Raw genomic sequence first — 22,264 nt, 5'->3', positions numbered from 1 at the left:
TGTGTGCAATACCAGGCCATTTTATGTGAGAGACTTGTGCATTCTTAGATTGGGTTTAACCAACCCCCTTTGGACATTGCAGTCCAATGGTATGTGCAATCTTGTTCAGTTACTTTTCCGGATCTCCTAAAGCCATGGTTTTCAAAATGCATTCCTCCTCGTCTGGGCATGGGAATGTGTTAGAAATGTAATAGCCAAACCATGCGTGGCTTAGCAGTGGCTACGGCTTCGGTCCTCAGGCCTCCAAGTGAATCTTACCTGTGATGTTTCTCAAAGCTTTGCTCTGGGAGCCCTCATGTCACCGTCACTGGGGAGCGTGTGCTTGTCAAACATGGAGATTCTAGAGCCAGAGATCGGGAGGGGGATCCAGGAATCCACTTCCGTTGCTTTTGGAAGTGGGTTTCGCTCTTGGTGATGACTCCAGTGACAACCACAGTGTCTGGGGAATACTCAAGCAAGGAGAAATTGCCTCATTCTGCGCCACTCTCTCTGAAGGGCACCTTTACTACTGTGCACAAATAACTTAAATATTTCATTGTTTGGGGGAGCTCTTTTTCTAACAGCCAAGCCCCCAAAGCATGCTTTAAAGATGTACAGTTCTATAAAATGATTAAACACATCTCTCACCCAGGAAGTAACATTTAGAAGCATACCCATAGTCTTATGATTGCATTCTCTTAAGGATATACATGCTTTGTTTTGTATGAGAGTACAATTTCTTGAATGATGAATAGAAAAGTTAGCAGTAATGAGGGAGGGCTTGGGAGAGGCGACAGAGGGTTAGTCTCTGCTTTATCCACAGTGTTGGTTTCTGTACTTTTATTTAACTGCAACTATCCCATGTCTGAAAATATTGGTTAGAAAATGTGAGAAGCACACAATTCCTAAGTGTTCATGCCATTCTGTGTAGAGTGGTGAAATCTGGCTCTGTCCAGCACCGGGGGTTAGATCTGATTCAGCGTGTCCACACAGTGCACTGCCCACCTGTTGGCAGCTATCTCCACGGGAGGCCAGATGTGCCAGAACCCCAAGGCCTGTGTTCAAGGAACCTTTCTACTTCAAATTGCCGTTTGCTGCTTCGAAGATGCCCTTCGTGGTCCACAACTCTGGACATTGGGGTGTTTCTTACCATCAGTGGCAGCTCCCAGTTTAATTGCTTTTCTTTTTTTTTTTTTTTCTTTGTATAACGATGACTCTAAAAGTCCAACAGCATCTCGGAGGAAAAGCGATGAAGAGTGTCTGTTCATGAAGAGCACAGAAAGATAGTGCTGGGCGGCGGGGCTGAGGGCACACGCACACCTAGAGTCCTAGGTAGGAGGCCGAGAGCTAAAGACTGACGTTGCAAGGCATCCAAAAGTCCACGAGACTCTCACCTCCAAGTGACCACCAAAAAGCTGGGCGGGCCACCCCGGGGAGCAGGAAGGGCCACCCCGGGGGCAGGGAGAGCCACCCCGGGAGCAGGGAGGGCCACCCCGGGGTAGGGAGGGCCACCCCGGGGACAGAGAGGGCCACCCCGGGGACAGGGAGGGCCACCCCGGGGACAGGGAGAGTCACCCCGGGGGCAGGGAGGGCTACCCCGGGGACAGGGAGGGCCACCCCGGGGACAGGGAGGGCCACCCCGGGGACAGGGAGGGCCACCCGGGGGCAGGGAGAGCCACCCCGGGAGCAGGGAGAGCCACCCCGGGGTAGGGAGAGAGGAGAGTGGGAGCCAGGCGGGTGTTCGGGTAGAGGTGGCCAGTTCCCCTCAGAACAGCCACCCTTGGGATCCCCTGCAGACCTGTGGGGAGTAGGGCGCCCGTCCTCCCGTGGCTGAGGCACGCTGTCCCCGCCCCCTCGAGGCCCCGCCCACCCGCGGTCCCGCCCCCTCCGTCCGGCCCCGCCCCCGTGCGGCCCCGCCCCGCCCCGTCGAGTCCGGCCGGCCCGCCCGCCCCGCACGCCGCCAGCCGAGTCCCAGCTCCGCTCCCGCCGGGACGCCCGCCGGCAGCGATCCGCTCGGGGCTCCGTCGGCCTCGGCCCCCCGGCGGCGACCGCGAACCGCGAGCCGGACCGCGCCGCCCAGCCCAGCCGCCCGCCCGCCCGGCCGCGTCCCCCCGCCCGCCGCCCCGCGTCGAGCCGGCGCCCGCGGACAATGGGGCCGCGGCGGCTCCTGCTGGTCGCCGCCGGCCTCAGCCTGTGCGGCCCCCTGCGGTCGGCCCGCACCCCTGCCGGGGAGCCAGGTGAGCGCGGCCCGGAGTCGGGGGGTCGGGTGGGGGGGGAGGGCGCTGAGCCCGACGCCGCGCGGCCCGGCTGGTGCCTGCCCCTGGCCCCGTCCCTGCCTCAGTTTCCTCCTGGAGCCTTACAGGCGTCGGGGCGCGCCACCCCAGCCCCCCCTCTTTCCGTTGCCCGTCGGGGGCCGGGGGGGCCCCCTCGAGGGCCTGGACGGACGGAGACCGGGAAGCCCCGCCGGGCCGGGGAGGAGGGCCGGTTCTCCTCCGCGCCCCGCTCCGTCTTTGTGTGAGCGGGGTCCGCGGAGGCTCCGGCCCTGCCTTCCATGCAGAGCCGAGAGAGCCGCCCTCGCCGAGTTCTCTTTTGTTGGGTGCGTGTGTGTGCGTGTGCGTGTGCATGCGTGTGCATGCACGTTTTCAGGGAAGAAATGGGATGTAAAGGAAAGCCCACAGCACGGTAACCTCCAGCCATCCTCAGCTCAGCTCTCTCCCCGGGAGGCAGCCAGACGGTGACATCCAGGGAGATAACCTCTAACCGGATAGCCACAGGGGGGGACTGGGAGGTGGGGGTGCTTGGTTACCAGAAACACCACCTCCCCCCCCCCCCCATTCCCTCTGGATTGAGGACAAGGACCTCTCTCCTCAGAACCAGGATCCCTGTCACACTAGACACCTTTGGAGCCTAGCTTGTCTCATCTTCTGGAAGGAGTCGGTTCACCTGAAATACAGGCCCACACAAATTGCCTACGTGCCAGTTTCTGGCTGCTTTGACCAAGTGATTGCCGTTGCTTAACTTGGTTAAATGTTTCCTCGTCTGTTCCCTCTTCTTCTTCGGAAGCCCAGTTGGAGAGTTGTTTGTGGTAAAGGCATAGGGGGAATAGGGGGGGAAACGATTCAGAATTTCTTGTGGCAGTGATCCGTTGGAAACGGTTCCCCATGTTTTACATGCAGAAGAAAGTTTTGTGCGTTTTGCGGCCGGTGAAAGAATGCACCCTCTATTGCGCCTACACATCAGGATTAGGAGGTGACAAAGACAGGGTGCTCCTGCACTTCCTCTTTGCTCAGTGTGCATGTGAAGAGATGCCCTTGGGGAAAATCAGAGCGAGCCCCAAATGGGGCCCCAAGCTGCCAATGGAACACTGTCATCCATGGTGTGGGAGGAAATGTGGAGAACTCCTGAAATACCCCGTGTACTGGTGTATGGTTTCACGTATTGTTAGGCGGTATGTTGAATTGTGTTTGGGGAAAGCGCTTGACAATACAGATCTTTGTTTGAGATTCATGGGTGGAGGACAGGTGTACCCAAATCCTACCTCCATCCTTGCCACTCTTACAGGGAATGGACTTGAAAACTGATGGCTTCCACCCTGCCTCTTACTTCCTCGTGGAAGGCAGCGGGTAGGCTAAGGTGGATGGTGCTGATGTACGCAGACAACTGAAAGGCCGGACACTGGCTAATTTATCCATACTGGACTCTGGAACAACTTGGGAGGGCAAGAAGAGAGGAGAGAAGAAGGGAAGGACTACCTGTTAAGTGCCAGAAGAATTCCCACTTCACTTGTCTTTTCTCAACCCTCTCAAGAAACACTGTTACGTTGGGGACAGAGCTTATTTCTTTTCTCTGATTCTGAAACTAAGGCCCAGAAACCATAGCATGCCAAAGGATACAAGCAATCATGGGGCCTTGGTCTTCAGGGAGTTGAAAAAAAAATCAACCAAAACTGTTTGCTTTTTATGATCATTGCATTCGTGTGTGTGTGTGTGTGTGTGTGTGTGTGTGTGTGTGTGTGTGTGTGTCCTGGGACTTGGACTCAGAGCTTAGGTGCTGTCCCTGAGCTTCTTTTGCTCAAGGCTAGTGCTCTACCACTTGAGCCACAGTGCCACTTCTGGCCTTTTCCGGGTGGTTTATTGGAGATTAGAGTCTCACAGACTTTCCTGCCTAGGCTGGCTTCGATCCTGAGATCTCAGCCTCCTGAGTAGCTAGGGTTACAGGCCTGAGCCACCCGTGCCCAGCTGCATACCAGCAAGTCTAATCCATTCCATGTCTGTGGTAAAATACTAGTGCCGGATGGGACCTGTCCTGATCCTGACTGTGCCCCGGCTGAGGGAGAGAGGCCAGGCCCTGCCCACCCGTCTGAGCTTGGCTGCAGTACTTTGGAACTTCCTGCTCCCACCTACTTCCTGACACTTCCGCCTTGTCCCTTTGTGGGGATCTCATCTCCCCCAGCCAAGATCATACTTTCCGGGTATCCATCATCGCATCTCCAGCCGATCTGCACTCAGCACACATCTGTCAAGAAACCTGAACGTTTGCAAGCCACTTTCCCTGCCCTTGACCAGGCAGTGTAAGTGATAGGCCTCATGCTCGTGAGCAGAGCCAGTGTCCCAGTATAAGGATCTGTGGAGCGAATGGTCGAGAACAGCTGCGGTGGCTGTGGTGAAGCACCGTGGGTGGGTGAGTCTCTGCTGGTCTCCTCACCCACGACCAGTTCCTTAGTGAAGCGTGAGGTGCCTCTCCCCAAGTCCCTCTCTAGGACCCCTAACATGCATGTCCATTTCACTGAACCCTACTGTCTGTTTCTTTCCCCCAAGGAATACAGCTTTCTCTGGCTTCTTTCCCCAGGCCAGAATGCCCTTCCATACCTCACCCATCCCATTTGATTAGTTAGAAACAGCTGTTCTGCAGAGCAGTGAGGAAGCGCTTGTTCACACGCACACACACTTGCTTACATACACAATTCACAGGGTCCTTTGGGTAGGTGGCACTCGCTTTCCAGGTGAGGAAAGCTAGAGCAAGAACAACCAACTTGCCAGTCTAATAAGAGGCTGGGGTGAAACTTGACACAATCTAGTCTTTCCTAAGTACCAGGTTCTTCTACCAGTCCTGTAGAGAGTCACCCAGACTCCACCTCTCTCAGGGTAGAGAGGTAACCCACTGGGTTCTGCAGCTCCCCTAGAAAGCAAAGTCTGGCTCACTTAGCTTGAAAGGCCAGACTCCTTCCCAGGGTGAGAGGCATGTAGTAAATGCCTAGACAGTGCTCGCCTGCCGCTTACTTTTGCTAATAGGTGATAAGGCGGCCATAAATAGTTCTCTTGCTCATAAACATACAAATTAGCCCTTAGTATAAGATGTTCATCTTCAGGCCCAGCAGGCTAAACCCTGTGTGAAAGTTGTGCCCTTAGTTGCCCAGCAAACTCTGAGCAAGTCTAAAAAACTCAAACTGCCCAGGAACTAGCAAGTCATTAAATACTTTTCTCCACCAATATTTATGTATTTGTTTGCTTCTATTTCCAATTCTCTTTCATCTTGCCTTTACTTTGGTGGCATCGCATGATGGTAGGTTCTCTCCTAATTTGGCCTCCCTTTCTTTGAATGAAGGGTTATTTTAAAGTGTCCCCAGATGTCACCTGGGAAATCCCTCGTGCTGCCTGCTGGTTCCTCCACTGTCCCCTTGAACCTCTCCAGCAGCATCCTGAGCCCTTCCTGTGGCACGCGTTAGCGCCGGGGCTGGGAGCACTGACTTGCTCTTCCTCAGAGGCTCTGAATTGGCTCCTTCCGCTAAGGCACTTCCGGCCATTCTTCCCTGTGTCCTCTCTCCCCCTTCCTTCCTCCCCCCCCCAACATTTCACCTTTGTCTCTGGCACCAGAACACACTGGAGCCCAGCTGAACCTTGAACTAAAGGAGGACTTTAAACCAAAGAGGTCCCCGGGGCCTCGAGTCTCTCATACTGCTGTTCTCATTTCAGATATGCATCCCTCTTTCCATCAGGAACTCCTTTCTTTCTCTATCCCACCCTTCTTCCCTCCTAACTTTATTATTTGTTAAATTGAGGTGACTTTCGCTTATCATAAAATTCACCACTTTAATACATACAATTAAAAGATGGGCACCATTCGTAATCCTAACTTCTCCGAAGGCTGATTTTTGAGGGTCATGGTTCAAAGCCAGGGCGGGCAGAAAAGTCCGAGAGACTCCATCTCTGTAGTTGACTAACAAAAGACCCCGTTTGAGGCATGGCTCAAGTGGTAGAGTGCCAGCTGTGAGTGAAAACCCCAAGCAAAAAAGCCCCGCGAAAGTGTGAGAATCTGAATATTCAAAGCACAATACCAGCACCATCTAAATAAGTAAAATTCAGTGGCATATCGTGTATTTTCCATATTGTGTAATTGCTACTTCTATGTAGTTCCAATTGTTCTTCCCCAAAAGGGAAGCTTATGCCCGTGGTGAAGTCAGTACCTAGTGTTCTCCAACCCCTTGCCTTTTGTCTCCATGAACTTAACCTGTCTCGAGACTTTATGTCTGGAGAATCCCCTTTCACCGAGTTTCATCAGTCCTGGGCTCCGCTTTCCCTTTACTACAGATACTACACGCAAGTTGTCGGGACAGGCCGTGAGCTTGATTTCATTTAGTATTCAGGGTGCTGCAGTTTTAACCATCAGAATTTCCTGGTTGCTTCACTGTATTGTGGCCTCTTTCTTCCTGCCTCTTCCTCCCCGGTGCTTGTGTCCGTACCTGTTGATGTACACACCTCTCTGTATCAACCAAGATGCTTCGTTAGCCGGTGCCTTTTCTGTCCCCAGATATAACAGTAACTTAGTCTAAGATGTCCAGTGAAGTTTTGCCACTTAAAATATCTGAACGGGCCTTTATTCTTTGTTTCAGAAAATAACTACATATTTGAAATGATTATTTGTAATTTACATTGGGAAACAAGCTCAACAAATTTGTATAATTTTTTAAAAAGACTTGATATCACCTACATTTCAAGTCTGATAAATTAGAAGTCAGGCATTTCAGGGCTATAGAAAAGTCTCTGTGTGTGTGTGTGTGTGTGTGTGTGTGTGTGTGTGTGTGTGTGTGTGTGTGTGTGTGTGTGGTGTGAATTCTAGCCAAGAGCAGGAAGTATAAGAAATACACTTTACATTGTGACCCAGTAGGTATGTATGCAGTAAAGGTGCTTTGACAGTCACATTACATATAAAAAAAGTAACGTTTACCCAGCAATAGACACCTTTATTTCATGGTATATATTCTAATATTTTCTACACTATTCTGTTTTTTAAAACTACTCATCAAGAGCTGGAAGCCAGTGCCTCGTGCCTATAATTTTAGCTACTTCAGAAGCTGAGAGGTAGGGGATTACAATTCAAATCCAGACTTGGCAGAAAAGTCCATGAGGCTCCATCTCCAAAATAACCAGCAAAAAGCAGGGCTGGAGGCATTGCTCAAGTGGTAGAGGGACAGCAGAACATGCAAGCTGAGTGAGCTTAAAGCCCTAAATGCAAACCCCAGTACTTGGGGGAGGGGGGGAGGAACAACAACAAAACAAGTGACTCATAATATCATAGCCGCTGCTAGGTCTCTACCATAATTTAAAGCATAGGGCGTCAAGTTTGCTGATTTGTCTCTTGGTGGAAACAAGGAAGGTTTTCTTTATTAGTTTCGAGAAGAAGCCTGCTTTCCCGGAGGCCTCGCTGTGATTGTATCTCATCTAGGGCCTAATTTATTTAACTTTAAGTAGTTTTACAGCCACGGGACTGGAGAAGGAGGCAGCCAGGGTGCGGGGGAAACCTGGGATCAATCCTTGATTGCATATTAGTGTTCCGGACAGCAAGGTAAAGAGTGAAGGTAACTGCGCACTGGGAACTGGAGCAGGGGAAAGGCGGGCCCAGACATGGGAGGGGCTCCCACAAAAGCCCACTAGCATCCCCACTCCACTCCAGGCTCCAGGGGCCAGGGCTGTGTGCGTCCCTTGTGTGTCTGTATGCCCGGTGCACACAGCACTGAACTGGAACCGCCCTGCTCCCCGCCGCCTCCAGGCCGGCCTGCCTGCCTGCCTGCCTGCGTCTCCAGCAGAGCCTGTGCCGAGCCCCAGGCCCAGCCCCTTCCCCACCCTGCAATCCGTGTTCACTGGGCTCCATCTCCACGCCTGCCTTTCCTGCCACAGAGATGTGGGCTCCTTTACTGATCTTACGGCCCCGGGTTCTTCCTAATTCCTGTGTGCGCGGGCCTCTGATGGGAAGGCCTGGCCATTGCTGTGTCTGCCAAGGCCCCCAGGATGCTCAAGTTCTCATAGCTGCTCACTAGCTGTGAGGAGAGGCAAGCTCATCTGCTTCGTGAAAGAAGGGGGGAGGGGAGTGCTATGTTACTTCAGTAATTAGAAGTGGGTTTTGGTGGGGGGGGGTTAATTTGGGGGGTTTTGTTGTTGTTGTTGTTCTCAGGATTGAACTTTGAACTCCCAGCTTGCTAGGCAAGGGCGCTACGACTTGAGCCACACCCTCGGCCCTCTTTTGCTCCTGTAATGTACTTATATTTTTGCCTTACCTCCCCATTCCTGGAGGTACCTAGAGGCCCACGCTTGAAATAGATGGAGCCAGCTCCGATTCCATCTAACATTTCCAAAACTCCACTTAACATATTGTCCTCAGATCAAAGACATGTCTCTTCCCTCGTGTGTGTGTGTGCACTCACGTGTACATGCAGACACCCTGGTACTGAGGCTTGAACTTGGGGCTTCATATTCTTTTTTTTTTTAATGTGAAATGATTTTTTTATTTATTAAATTTTGTTGACAAGGTGTTGTGCAAAAGGGGCACAGTTACATAATAGGGCAGTGAGTACATTCCTTGTGAAATGTTCATATCCTTGCTTGGCTTTTCGTTCAGTGCTGTCACTCTACCATTTGAGCCACTTGCAACTTCTGGATTTTTTTTGCTAATTAAGAGATAAGAGTCTCAGGCACTTTTCTGCCTGGACTGGCTTCAAACTGTAATCCTCAGATCTCAGCCTCTTGAGTAGATGAGATCTACCCTCTTTAGTGAAAGTTATTACTATTTACTTGTCAGAGAAACTGAGTTGTCTGTCCTGAAGACTATCTTACAGACTAGATCTGCTGACTGCAGTTGGAACTCATGGATCTTAACATAGATGAAATGTTTCAGTTCATTTCTAACATTATTCTTTTGATGATCAGATTGTCCTGTCTTTGGCCAATGCAAGATCCTTCTAATTAACTCCAAGTCTTTCTGACCTAACGAATATTCTTGGAAGATGCACTCACGTTGTGCATTTCCTCCCGTAGATCTGACATCCACCATTTCTCCTGCCATTTCTTGAAGGAGTTCTGTTCTTGCCACCAAAGTAGCACCTTTTTGTATAGCTGGAATGGAGCGTTCCAGTGGCACCCGGCTTCCCACTTGACAGCCTCGGTTTGTTTTGTTTTTTCAGCATCCCTCTCTTGGCTCTCTTCAGTTTGTGGAGAGGTGTAGGGCACAGCAGGCCTGCTCTGTGTAGGGTCAGGGGCAAGGTCCCCGGACATCTGCTTGGTTAATTCCCCAAAAGGATGAGCCCCAAGGGCAGAACTCTGAATCACAACCAAGGCTTACTGATGTCTAAATCCCAGCATCTAATCATGGGTTTCTCTGCTTCCAGCCAGATCACATCAAAGTCAGGAAGAGCTTTACTCTCTAATTTCAATATCGGTGAGAGTCCATATTTAAACTAATTACAAATATGCCGTCTTCAATAACCCACTCCAGCGGCATTTAGAGAAAGCTGCCCTGAGGGAAACTGAGCAAGAAGTATCCGAAGTGGCTGTGTTACTCCCTCGTGAGAGCAGCAGTCGGCATGAGTCACACTCTCTGTGGCACACCCACGCATACTTTCTCCTTGACCTGCAATGTCACCCTGAGGGTCTTGAGCTACTTGGAAATATCTAGTCACCAGGCTTGGATCGGATGCTGCTTGGTGATTTGATGCTGGGATGCATTTTTTAAATATATTTTTTTCCTTTTTGCTGACATTCTTAAATTTCACAAAAAGTGGAATACCGGCTTTTAATGGCAAGAGAAGGTAATGTCTTAGTCATTGATACTTAATCAAAGGATTATGCATTCCTCCTAGGTGCTGGGTTATAAATACTGCCTGTTTCCAGGGTATAATGTTGCTGTCATAAACACTAACCAGGAAAGACATTTTGGAAAACAAAGACTGATTGCCAAAGTTTTCGGTGTAAAGCTTAATGGCAATTTCGTTCCTGGTTTAGGAGTCATCAATAGGTTTCAGATTGTAGCACTCACTCTTCCGGGTGGTGGTGTGTGGATGTGATTTGTGTTGTTTGCGTGTGTGTTCACAAAAGTCTTCCTGGTTCCTGAAGCTGTGCTTAGGGAATCCTTTTAGCTTCACGTTCCTGCCGGGTGCTATGGCTCATGCCTATATAAGACTAGCTAGCTACTCAAAAGGCTAAGATCTGAGGATAGAGGTTCAAAGTCAGGACAGACAAGAAAGTTTGTGAGATCACACAGTTATCCCTAATTAACCACCAAAAAGCCAGAAGTGGAGGTGTGCCTTAAGCGGTAGAACACTAGCTTTGAGAGAAAAGGCTAAGGAACAGAGTGCCCTTCGCCCTGAGTTCAAGCCCCAGTACCAGCACAGAAAAATAAAAATAACAGTAAAAGAAAAGAGTCCTTGCGCAGCACTTTCCCAGACATTGGTCTTTGTGGTATTGAAGTGCCCCAGCCCGTTCCGTCTCTTCTTCCGGTTCACACACGTGCTTCATGCGCTTGAGGGTGAGGCCACATTCCATAGAGATGTCAGTTGTGACCGAGGCAAGGTGAATGCAGAGTGCATTAGGTACACCTCAAAGAGAAAAAAAGGAAACTTCCAGAAAACACGGGAAGTGTGAGACTCGGATTACAGATCTCAAACTGAATACTAAATACTACCTGTTTATAAGTACAAATACTACCTGGTAAGACCACACACACACACACACACACACACACACACACACACACACACACACACACGAGAAGGGAAGCGGAACCTAAGATTCCATTCCATTTTAAGTTAAAACAGCCCAGTAAGCAAACAGTGGGGTCTGAGAGCCAGCTGCAAAGCGGGGGTGTGGGGGTGGAGAAAACAATGAATTCTCACATCTTTTGATTTTTATAGTTTCCAAAGTGTCATGTTTTATGTGGATCTCTTTGCTGCCTGTTTTGTAGGCCAGAAGGCTACTGGAATCCCATGTTCATGATGCTGAGCTGAGGTTTTGTTTGATTTTCATTGTGTGGTGCCAGTCCTGTAACTTGAACTCAGGACACGGGCACTGTCCCTGAGCTTTTTTGGCTCCAGGCTAGTGCTCTACCACTTGAGCCACATCTTCACATTCAGCTTTTTTTTTTTTTTTCTTTAATCGGAAATAAGAGTCTCACAGACTTTCCTGCCTGGGCTCGCTTTGAACGGCAATTTCCAGAGCTCAGCCTCTGGAATAGCCAGGGTTACAGGCGTGAGCCGCGAGTGCCCACCTCTAAGCTGAATTTAGAAAGGTTGAGCTCTGCCAGAGACAGTCCCATTAGGATATAGTAGGTCCCTTTGCACAGGGTAATACAGGAAGGCAGGGCACTGTATTAGAGTCTATTAGAGGTGATTGCAGGTCTGTACCCAGAAACTCACTGCTGGAGTCCTTTGACCTCTGTTGTGACAGATGTTTTCCCAGGCAGCCAGTCCCCCTGGTGGACTCCCTCATGACCTCGGGACCTCGCTGAGGTAGTTGGACCTCCCTCCGCCTCTCACTGCCAGGCCGCTATCTGGATCCACTTAACTCTCGTTTTGCTCTTCATTTTGGAAATTGATTTAAGCATACTCTTAGTTTCTATTTCTGCTGTTGTCGACCGCACTTTTACAGTTGCATCCAAAACATTATTGCCAGTCAGGCGTCCGTGGCTCATTCCTGTAATCCTAGCTACGGAGGAGGCTGAGATCTGAGGATCGCGGTTCAAAGCCAGCCCAGGCAGGAACATCTGTGAGATGCTTATCTCCTATTAACTACCAAAAAGCTGGAGATGGGGCTGTGGCTCAAAGTGGCACAGTGCTACCTTTGAGCAAAAAGCTCAGGGACAGTGCCTAGGCCGCGGGGGCAAGGACAACAACAAAGGAATGTTCAGAGCTTGGTGCACGAACGGGAGGAGGCCTGAATATGAATTTCACAATGCCACAGCTACTGACGCTGGCGATCTCTAAAGCTCTGTCACTGAAAACAAAGTACTGGGACTTGAATTCAAGGCCTGGGTAGAAGTCCCCTAGTTGTTTTTTTTGTTGTTATTGCTTTGTTGTTTTTGTTTTTTGTTTTTGTTTTCAGGGCTAGCACTAGCCTTGAGAAAGCCATAGCTCCACTTTTGGCTTTATTTGCTGGTTAATTGGAAATAAGAGTCTCATAGAGTTTCCTGGTTGGGCTACCTTCAAACCACAGTCCTCAAATCTCAGCCTTCTGAGTAGCTAGGATTACAAGCATGGGCTACCAGCACCTGCTATAGAATAGAACTTTTAAGCCTGGTGCTGTTGGCTCATACCTGAAAACCTAGCTTACTCAGGAGGTTGAGAAACGAGAATCGAGATTCAAAGCCAGACCAGGTAGACAAACCAGATCCTGAGTTGAGTTCAAGCCCCAGTATGAGCACTTAAAAAAGGGCAGGGGGGGGCCTGGGGATATGGCCTCTTGCCTCGTATACATGAAGCCCTGGGTTCAATTCCCCAGCACCACATATACAGAAAATGGCCAGAAGTGGAGCTGTGGCTAAAGTGGCAGAGTGCTAGCCTTGAGCGGGAAGAAGCCAGGGACAGTGCTCAGGCCCTGAGTCCAAGGCCCAGGACTGGGGGGGGGGGGGGGTGGGGAAGCAAAATTTAAAAAGGTTTACTCTCATCAAACAACACTGCATAGCTTTATTTTTTCAAGGAAATTATAGATGTGAACTTCTTTGTGTTTTTGTTGTTGTTATGATGATATTTTCTGAAATCCTATGCTGTTTATGAGCATGTCCCTACTCAAATAACATTCCAGTGATGCGATTACTCATTACGGGACAACCAATCTTTGGTTGGTTGGTTAATTTATTTATTTTTTTGCACAATATTGTGGGTTAGGTTACAAACTTCATCCGGAAAAAAAGCTATCTGTGCATGACGTGATCTTTGCCACCTGCTCCCCTGAGAAGAATCCCTCCCTGCCCCCAAAGGAAAGAAAAATGTCCTTTCTTAATCCATTCACTTTTACAATTTTGTTTTTCAGAGTCAAAAGCAGCCAATGTTACCGTGAATCCCCGATCATTTTTCCTCAGGAATTCTAATGACAATGGCTTCGAACCTTTCCCCATGGAGGAGCATGAGGAGAAAAACAGAACGGTGCTCCCCAGACACAGATTAATCCCCTTGAATAGAAGCGATCCCGTCCGAAAGCCGCCTCCCGCGTTCATCTCCGAAGATGCGTCCGGGTACCTGACCAGCCCGTGGCTCACCGTCTTTATCCCCTCCGTGTACACCTGCGTGTTCGTGCTCAGCCTTCCTCTCAACGTGCTGGCCATCGCCGTGTTCGTGGTGAAGATGAAGGTGAAGAAGCCGGCCGTGGTGTACATGCTGCACCTGGCCACGGCCGACGTGCTCTTCGTGTCCGTCCTGCCCTTCAAGGTCAGCTACTACTTCGCGGGCAGCGACTGGCGCTTCGGCTCCGCGCTGTGCAGCTTCACCACGGCCGCCTTCTACTGCAACATGTACGCGTCCATCATGCTCATGACCGTCATCAGCATCGACCGCTTCCTGGCCGTGGTGTACCCCATCCGGTCCCTGTCGTGGCGCACCCTGGGCCGGGCGTCCTTCGTCTGCCTGGCCATTTGGGCCATGGCCATCGCGGGAGTGGTGCCTCTTCTTCTCAAGGAACAGACCACCCAGGTCCCCGGGCTCAACATCACCACCTGCCACGACGTGCTCAACGAAACCCTGCTCGAGGGCTTTTACGCCTATTACTTCTCGGCCTTCTCGGCTGTCTTCTTTTTTGTGCCGTTGATCATTTCCACAGTCTGCTACACGTGTATCATCCGATGTCTGAGCTCTTCCACAGTCGCTAGCCAGAGCAAGAAGTCCCGGGCCTTGTTCCTGTCCGCTGCTGTTTTCTGCATCTTTATTCTCTGCTTTGGACCCACCAACATCCTCCTGATCATGCACTACTTATTCCTGTCCCCCAGCCCCGCCACCGAGGCCGCCTACTTCGCCTACCTCCTCTGCGTCTGCGTCAGCAGCGTGAGCTGTTGCATCGATCCCTTGATTTACTATTATGCCTCCTCCGAGTGCCAGCGGCACCTCTACAACATCTTATGCTGCAAGGAGAGCTCCGACCCCAACAGTTACAACAGCAGCGGGCAGCTGATGCCCAGTAAAATGGATACGTGCTCCAGTCACCTGAACAACAGCATCTACAAAAAGCTGTTGACCTAGGTCAAGGGGCTACTGAGAGGTTAAACAGAAGGGATTACTTTACCACCTGAAGCAGTGGGGGTCTGATATGCACGCTTGCTTCTTACAAAAGCCATCAAACATAGAGACGAGTTAATTACCAGAAGAGGTCATAAGCACAGGAGACAATGTTAGAAATTCCAAGGGAGTGTCCCAGTGCCACAGTAACAGCATGTCACCTTTTCCTATATCTAGGTGACTTATATACATGTATGCATGCGCGCACACACATAATCATTTAAAGTGCATTATGGAATAGGCACTTGGAAACCCTCTTTCTTTCCCCGGCAATTATGGAAATAATGTCTGATTCTGTAACTTAATATACAGCATCTGAATTGATAGAATTTAGCCCTGGACATCTGCAGATGTCCACTAGTTAGTGAAGGATTCCATAGTTTGGACTTTGCACACACTCTGTGAGTAGGGCTGTCTTTAAGTTGTTTGACAACAGTGCTTAAGTTAGGAAAGGCTAAAAAGACTTAGTATTGTCTGGGTGTACAAAAGAGTTCTGGTGTGTCTCGTTTTCAATGTATCGAAGTTTAGATTTGTAAGATTAACAAAACACATGGAAAGCCCATCTGGTATGGGTAGCATTTGTTGTTGTTGTTTTACACACTGCATAAGTGTGTCCCGGGAGGTCATGAGGACTCTGAGCAGAAAGTACATGGCAGAGCTGTATGCTGACCAGGCCCTCCCTCCCTCCCAAACCTTCCAGATGACACACTCACTCCATGCCCCGGGGTCCCCCAAGAGGCGGGGGTGAACTGATGCTATCTCTTAGAAATGGGAGGAAGTAGGAGGTGACATTCCAGGAAGTAAGAACTGGGAAAGATATCCCCGCCCAGCTGAAAACAGGGAAAATGAGACGTGTCCTAGAGCCGTCCTGTGAGACCCGGCCTCCGCCCTGGGCACTCTGCTGGGTGCCAGGCCCTCCGAGTGGAGGAAGACCCGCCCTGGTAAGAGCTAAGTCCAGAGGCAGGAATGGGGTGGGGCAGACATGGAATAAATATGCCATTCTTTACAGCAAGAACTGCTCTTAGCCAGATGCAGCCACGTGTATTTCACATGAGCATGAACTGGCAGCTAAAGAACTTTGAGTATTTGGGTTTCTACTTTCTGTGGTTACTGTTGCAGATGAAAACATATAGGCTGTGTTCTTTTAAAAGCATGTCCCTTTGGTCTACATTGGTTAGCCTTTTATGTATGGTTTTCATCAATAAATGCCTTAAATCAAGTTTTCTTTTAAAACATAGGTATGTTAAAAAATAAAATGGAGTCCTGTGTGCCATTCTGGTTAGAATAATAGGAGACAAAGGAATTGATATTGAAAGCTAAGAAAATTCTGTGTTTTTCATTTACTTGGCTTCAGAGTTAATGAGATAACTGTAAATGCATTTTTTTAAACCTCAAAGAAGTATCAAGCATAGGAAATGCTTCACATTTGACAAAGTAACTTGAAAACTAGATTGGGATATATCTTCTGATTAAAGAACATCATGGCATGTTAAACAAACCAAAAGAAATAGAAAAATTGCGAAGTGAAATATCTATTTAAAGAGCAAAGTATTTCCCAATAGCATAGGATAATTTACATGAAAGTAATATAATTGTAAATAGAAGCTAGCACTGATTTTATTAGCGTGATAGTTCCATTTTGTCTAAATCGGGGGAAGTTTATGGCCCTTATCTAGTCTACATATTAAAAATACCTCTGACTTAATATAACTGTCATCACTTGTTTTACTGTTTATGTTCATCTTTTTTTAATGTTACTATACCCTATATTAATAAACATGAAAATGTGCTTGGAGTTATTTGTAATGGGTTATTGTTGTGTGTTTGGGGCTCTGGTGGAGCAGCACAGTTGAAGGGTTTTCTTGAAGAACACAGAGTAGAGAGAAGGGAATTTGCAGAGGGGCGGGCAGGGCCCAGCAGGGAAGGGGAAGTCCCCAGAGAATGCCAGGCAGGCTTGGGAGCCATCGTGGCCCCAGGCCCGGGTGTGGGAGGAGGAGTGCCCTGACCCCTCTGTAGCCCTCTCTCCTGTGCTTGCTGGCCTTCCCTGTAGTTCCTGATCCTTTCCCCTTTAACTCGTGTCTTGTACAAAGTAATATTCCATTGTGACATTTCCATGCATGCATCTAATAATGTCAGTGGGCACTGTTGACCCTCTCTGATTGTCCTCTCCACAGCCCCAACAGTCTCCTTTGTATGTGTGCATAGGCTGGTAGAACTTGAACTCAGGACCTGGTCACTGTCTCTTAGCTTGTTTTGCTCAAGGGTGGCGTTCTGCCGTTTGAGCCACAGCTATACTTTTAGCTTTTGAGGGTAGTTAGTTGGAGATCAAGGCACACAGACTTGCCTGCCAAGGATGGATTTGAACCCTGATATTGAGACCGTCCATGAAGATCCGCTTGCTTTAGCATGGAGAATGGATCCTGGAGAACAACTGCAGATTTTAAAAAATAAAACGAAAACCCAGCATCATTTCCGCCTGCCAAAGGCATCAGTTGTCTTTGTTTTATTTTTTAAGCAATAGTCAAGGTTATAACATTGAAAATATAGTGGTTTCTGGCTTATAAACATCCCGAATAGACTCTATAGTTCCTAGTGGGAGAGAAGGGAATGGTCAGAGCAGGAAAGAAACCAGTGGTTGACACTGTTCAAAAAGAAATGTACTCCTCTGACTTCTCTCATTGTAACCCCTCGGTACACCACCTTTACAATCAAAAATAAACAGAAGCCAGTGGTAGAAGGGTTGTGGGCCCTCTCCTTCCCTCCCCCGCCCAGCAGTGACAACCCTGTTCAGAGGGGAGGAGGAAAAACTCAAGATAAAGTGGCTCTGTGAAAGCTGAAAAAAGGTTTCCAGCGAAGTATTTCTGCATCTGTCAATGGAAAAAAACATTCCAACTGATCAAGAATTTTGTCGTGGGGCTGGGAATAGGGCCTAGTGGCAAGACTGCTTGCCTTGTATACAAGAAGCCCTGGGTTCGATTCCCCAGCACCACATATATAGAAAATGGCCAGAAGTGGCGCTGTGGCTCAAGTGGCAGAGTGCTAGCCTTGAGCAAAAAGAAGCCAGGGACAGTGCTCAGGCCCTGAGTCCAAGCCCCAGGACTGGCCAAAAAAATTAAAAAAAAAAAAAAATCTGTCAACACAATTCTTTTTTTCACAGAAACAACTGATAATACTATCAAAACATGAGATCCAAAAACAAAAAAACAAAAAAACATGAGATCCTAAATGACAATGATCAATTTAAACAACTTCTACTGTCCAGTGCGGGGTTGGAAGCTTCCCAGTACTATAGTTTTGCTAAAATTAATTAAATACTACAGAATATAGTTGCTTTTATGTTTTATAATGAACCAGTATTTTTAGATGTGTCTGTGATGAAATCACACAGGTAAAATAACTCACAGATTAATGGCTTTAACACAAACGAGTATGAAAGGTTCATGATAAACTGCCACATATAAACTTTTACTGAAACTAACCTTTAGGAAATTATCCCTTGTTAAGTTTTAATGATATGTTTAAGAAGAGCACCCACAAGTGTTTGAGAATATATTTCTTTGGATGAAACTAACACAGAATTTTTTACATGAGCTCTGTAAATTTCGAAGCCATAGAATAAGAATAGATTATCTCAGCTCCTGCCCACTCCACCCAGGAATACAATCCTGGCTCGAACCAGAAAGTGGTCTTGAGACTCTTATTGTTCAAGAGACATTTCAGTTTGGAAAAGCTTGAATTTTATTAATACCAAATGTTTGTTTTTCTACCAAGTCAAAAATAGTATTCTTTTTGAGGAAATGGAATAGTTGGCTCTTAATGATACAGTTGGAAAGTTTTAGATTGCATTTCCAAATTTAAAAAATAAACTCAGCGTGTCCGTAAGGAAGCTCTGAGTTCCACAATCAAGAGGAAAATGTTGGGCACTGTTCATGGCCCAGCGTCTGGAGACTGGGCCTTGTACAACTTGCTCCTGTTTATACAGGAGTCATAGTACAAACCAAGGGAGGAAACGGGGTCACCAAAAATCATTTCCTGGCTTCCTCAGCAGGCTGTGTGGCCATGCCTTTCAAATTTACTAAACCAAATGTGCATGGGGAAATTGACCTCCACATAAAGCAAATTATGTTTTATGAAGGAAGTATAGTTAATTGGGTTGCAATCTGAGAAAAGAGGAGAAGAGGTTCCAACACAAGTGATTTGCAGAGAGCCTTGTTCCTTCGGGAGATTTGTGAGGTCAAAACTGTCTTAAGGGCTGGGGATATAGCCTAGTGGCAAGAGTGCCTGCCTCGGATACACGAGGCCCTAGGTTCGATTCCCCAGCACCACATATACAGAAAACGGCCAGAAGCAGCGCTGTGGCTCAAGTGGCAGAGTGCTAGCCTTGAGCGGGAAGAAGCCAGGGACAGTGCTCAGGCCCTGAGTCCAAGCCCCAGGACTGGCCAAAAAAAAAAAAAAAAACTGTCTTAAAACATCAAGGCAGCCATACAAGATGGTATATATGCCTGTAATCCTTAACCACAGCATCGAACAAAGGCAAAAGCTCAAGACCCTATCTGAAATCAAAACACTGCTCAAGTGATAGTGAGTCCCTGAATTTGAATCCCAGTACTGCAATAAAGAAAAGAAAAAGCATGCAAAGATATTACTTGTCTCTTTGATCTGACATTTTAACAAGTGTGTAGTTGAGTTTTCCAGAGAAACAGATTGAATCCACGGACAGAAAAAAAAAAAAAGCCCGTCCATGAAGTCAGCCATTGAAGAGACTGCAGCATATAAACACTGCAACTGTTCTTGTTAAATTACCATTTATTTTTATTTTTTAAGATATTCATGAAAAAATGATATTCTAGGTTAGAATGTAATGGGTTTGTGATTCTTACTGAAATATTTTCAAAAGTTCATTCTGCATTTTAATATCCAATGTGGAGGGGGGAAAATCATTACATCAAAGCAATGAATGATGTGCTAATTCTGGGACTGGAGAGTAACCCTGACTTGTAGGTTTGGTCACTTCTAGTGGTCTAAACCTCGCTAATTTTCAAGCTGACACCACAGAAGTAAAGGATACATCCCTAAGCCAACTGAGAGTTCAAAAAGGCATCAGATTCTCCATATGGAAGCATTAGGGGTTTAGCGTGGCGACTCCATGTTTTTCACAGATAGTGCCCAGCAGATAATGGCCGTGCCTGAGTCCCAGAAAGCAGATATGCATATTTTTTGTCTCTGGGTCTGGCTCAAAGATGTGACCCCAGGGACAATGCTGGGTGTTAGGCCTTGACAGTGTTGGACTGAGTTGTCACAGACCCAAGGCAAACACGTCAGCCCAGAGACCATATCCAAGGATCAGTAGGACAACTATTAAGTGATCAAAGAGAACATATGAATGAATGAATTATCAATGATCAAATAATAGTAGAGCCCTGCCAAGCAAGTGGGCAGAGCAAATTCCAGGCCTGGAGTTCCACTCCAGTACTGCCAAATATGTGGGGAAAAAAAATTAAACAAGGTAACACTGGCTTCTATCCAATTACCAATGATTTTTTTTCTGTGATAGTTATAAAGAGCGCCCCAATAAATGGCTACTGTTGTTATAAAGTGAGAAAAAAAGAGGAGCCACATTTTGAGAGGTTGATTGTTGGAGTCTTTGTGGACTCCTGTCTCAAAGACCAGCAGCCAGCAAATACACCTAACACTGTTAGGAAACTGCTGTGAAGGCCGGAGAGGAAAGAGAAAAACAAACACAATACCAACAAACCAATTCAGCTCCAATGGAGAGCTGACTTGGGACGCCATGGTGACCAGAAAAGAGCCAGGAGCCAGGAGCCAAGAGAGGACTACAGACACGTGGGGCGTGGTGTAATGGCACCAGAGCTGGTCTGGCCCCAAATAGGGTCAGGGCAGGGGGCAGGGTCGCAGGAATGTCCCAGTCCCAGGCACTGGACTGACAGGTTTGCCCGCCCCTGCCTCCAGGGATTCAGTCACCCCCATCACCTGAGAGGCGAGGCCTTCACCTTCCCTGACCCTGAAAACAAGAAGCCAGGTGCTACTCTCCACCAGCTGGCCAAGATGGCGGTGGCCAGACCTGATATCCCCAGCAAGAGGCACAAGGATGGCGGTAAGAAGTCACTTAAACTCAGCCTCCGTGCGTCACTATGAAAGAAGAAATGAAGGAAAGAAGAGAAACGAATACAAATACAGCACAAGAGAGATGTGGATGGGTATGTGTTAAGAAAGCAATTTGACATGTCACGGTCTAAAACCATCCATATTGTTTGACCCAACTGTATGAAGAATCTGTCCTCAAGAAGGATCCATCTGTTCTATTGTAAATTACCCAAGAAGACACACTTTGAAGGATGGAATCTTGGAGTCTTTATTAGAGCATTAGCAGTCTGCAGGCAGCCCGTTGTTACAGTGGCCTGCAGCCCACAAATACACTTAACACTGTCAGGAAACAGGCCAAAGTAGGAAAAATGAACAAAAACAATTCCAATAACCCAATCCAGCTCCAATGGAGAGCTGACTTGGGACGCCATGGTGACCAGAGATGAGCCAGGAGACAGGACACAGGACGCGAAGACCAAGACATGTGGCTTGTAATGGAGCCTCAGCTGTCTGACCCTAAATAGAGTCCGGTCAGGGGGCAGGGCCACAGGAAGCTCCCTGCCTCAGGCACTTGACTGACAGGTTCAGGAACCTATAGGCCACATGCCTACCCCTGTCTCTTGGGATTTGGGAACACCATCACCGGGGGATGGGACTTGCTTTCCTCTAGGAATTCAGACATGCCCATCAAGATAAGATGCCATGTGGCCAAGGAGAGTGCTGGCCGGATCTGACCTCCAGATTACATATTGACCAGACCTGGTGGTGTATGCTTATAATCCCAGCAGCTAGAAAGCTGAGACAAGAGAAGTGGAGTTCAAGGATAGCCCTAGGCCACACAGTGATAGTCTGCTTTTTAAAAAAGGAAGAAAGGAAGGAAGGAAGGGAGGGAGGGAGGGAGGGAGAGAGGATCATCAAAAGAAATCCCAATAGAATTTTAGTCATCAATAAATCAATAACAGTATAATACTTGTCTCAGTGTCCAGTATTGCTTAAAATACGGCCCTGTCTAAAGACTTTTCAGTTGTTTAAACTTTTGTGTGTGTGTGTCCATCACCCCAAAGTCCTGGGACGTAGTTCAGTGCAGTGCGCATGCCTTTCCACTGTCATATAGGATACTAGGAAAGGCGAGAGTCTTTGAGGTGGGAAAGGAAAGAGGAAAATAAAATTCTTCAAGCCCTGCAGAAGAGTGGCATTGTGTGTAGTGGGCGGGGGGTGGGGGGGTTGGCGGTGCTGGAATTGGCAGAGCCTCAGACCTTGTATAGGCCAGGCAAGAGCTGTACCTTTGAAGTATACCCCTAGCCCAAGCGTGGCATCTGCGTGGACGGTCAGCTCTTAGACGCTCCAGCAGGGAGCTGATACTATAACCAGCCGCTCTTGGAACAACAGCGTGGTGGAGGGTAGGGTTCACTGTTCTGTGGCAACATGTTTTAAGGGGATTATTTTTAGTGTTCTTGAACTGATTAAAATCTCTGGCTTCTTAAAATCAGAATCGTCATGCTCACAAAGTAACCCCTGCAAAAGCTCTATGAAACAAATGTCAGGGCTGACAGTGGTTTCTACTTCCCACTGAGCTTAATTTCATTTGCTCTTCTGCTTCTTTTAACAAACGTTATTTCTTAAGATAATATTACCTCAGATGCTATCACTGGC

At 48.1% G+C, this 22,264-nt stretch overlaps 1 protein-coding gene across 1 annotated transcript; it reads left to right on the top strand.

Annotated features, from left to right (window-relative positions):
* The first annotated feature begins 1,989 nt into the window (after window positions 1-1,989).
* On the top strand, window positions 1,990-16,301 carry F2r (coagulation factor II thrombin receptor). The gene is made up of 2 exons (XM_048368333.1): window positions 1,990-2,216; window positions 13,272-16,301. Exons 1-2 carry the CDS (start codon window positions 2,129-2,131, stop codon window positions 14,468-14,470), a joined length of 1,287 nt encoding a protein of 428 aa, XP_048224290.1. The 5' UTR covers window positions 1,990-2,128; the 3' UTR covers window positions 14,471-16,301.
* The last annotated feature ends 5,963 nt before the right edge of the window (window positions 16,302-22,264 follow it).

The sequence above is a fragment of the Perognathus longimembris genome, chromosome 19 (assembly GCF_023159225.1).
Source record: "Perognathus longimembris pacificus isolate PPM17 chromosome 19, ASM2315922v1, whole genome shotgun sequence".
NCBI lineage: Eukaryota > Metazoa > Chordata > Mammalia > Rodentia > Heteromyidae > Perognathus > Perognathus longimembris.
This window is presented reverse-complemented; position numbering and strand designations above follow the sequence as displayed.

Excerpts from the sequence above, each read along its gene's own strand:
- F2r (XM_048368333.1), top strand. The coding sequence starts at position 2,129 with ATGGGGCCGCGGCGGCTCCTGCTGGTCGCCGCCGGCCTCAGCCTGTGC. Across the intron at positions 2,217-13,271 it reads CACCCCTGCCGGGGAGCCAG|AGTCAAAAGCAGCCAATGTT; the intron begins GTGAGCGCGGCC and ends TTTGTTTTTCAG.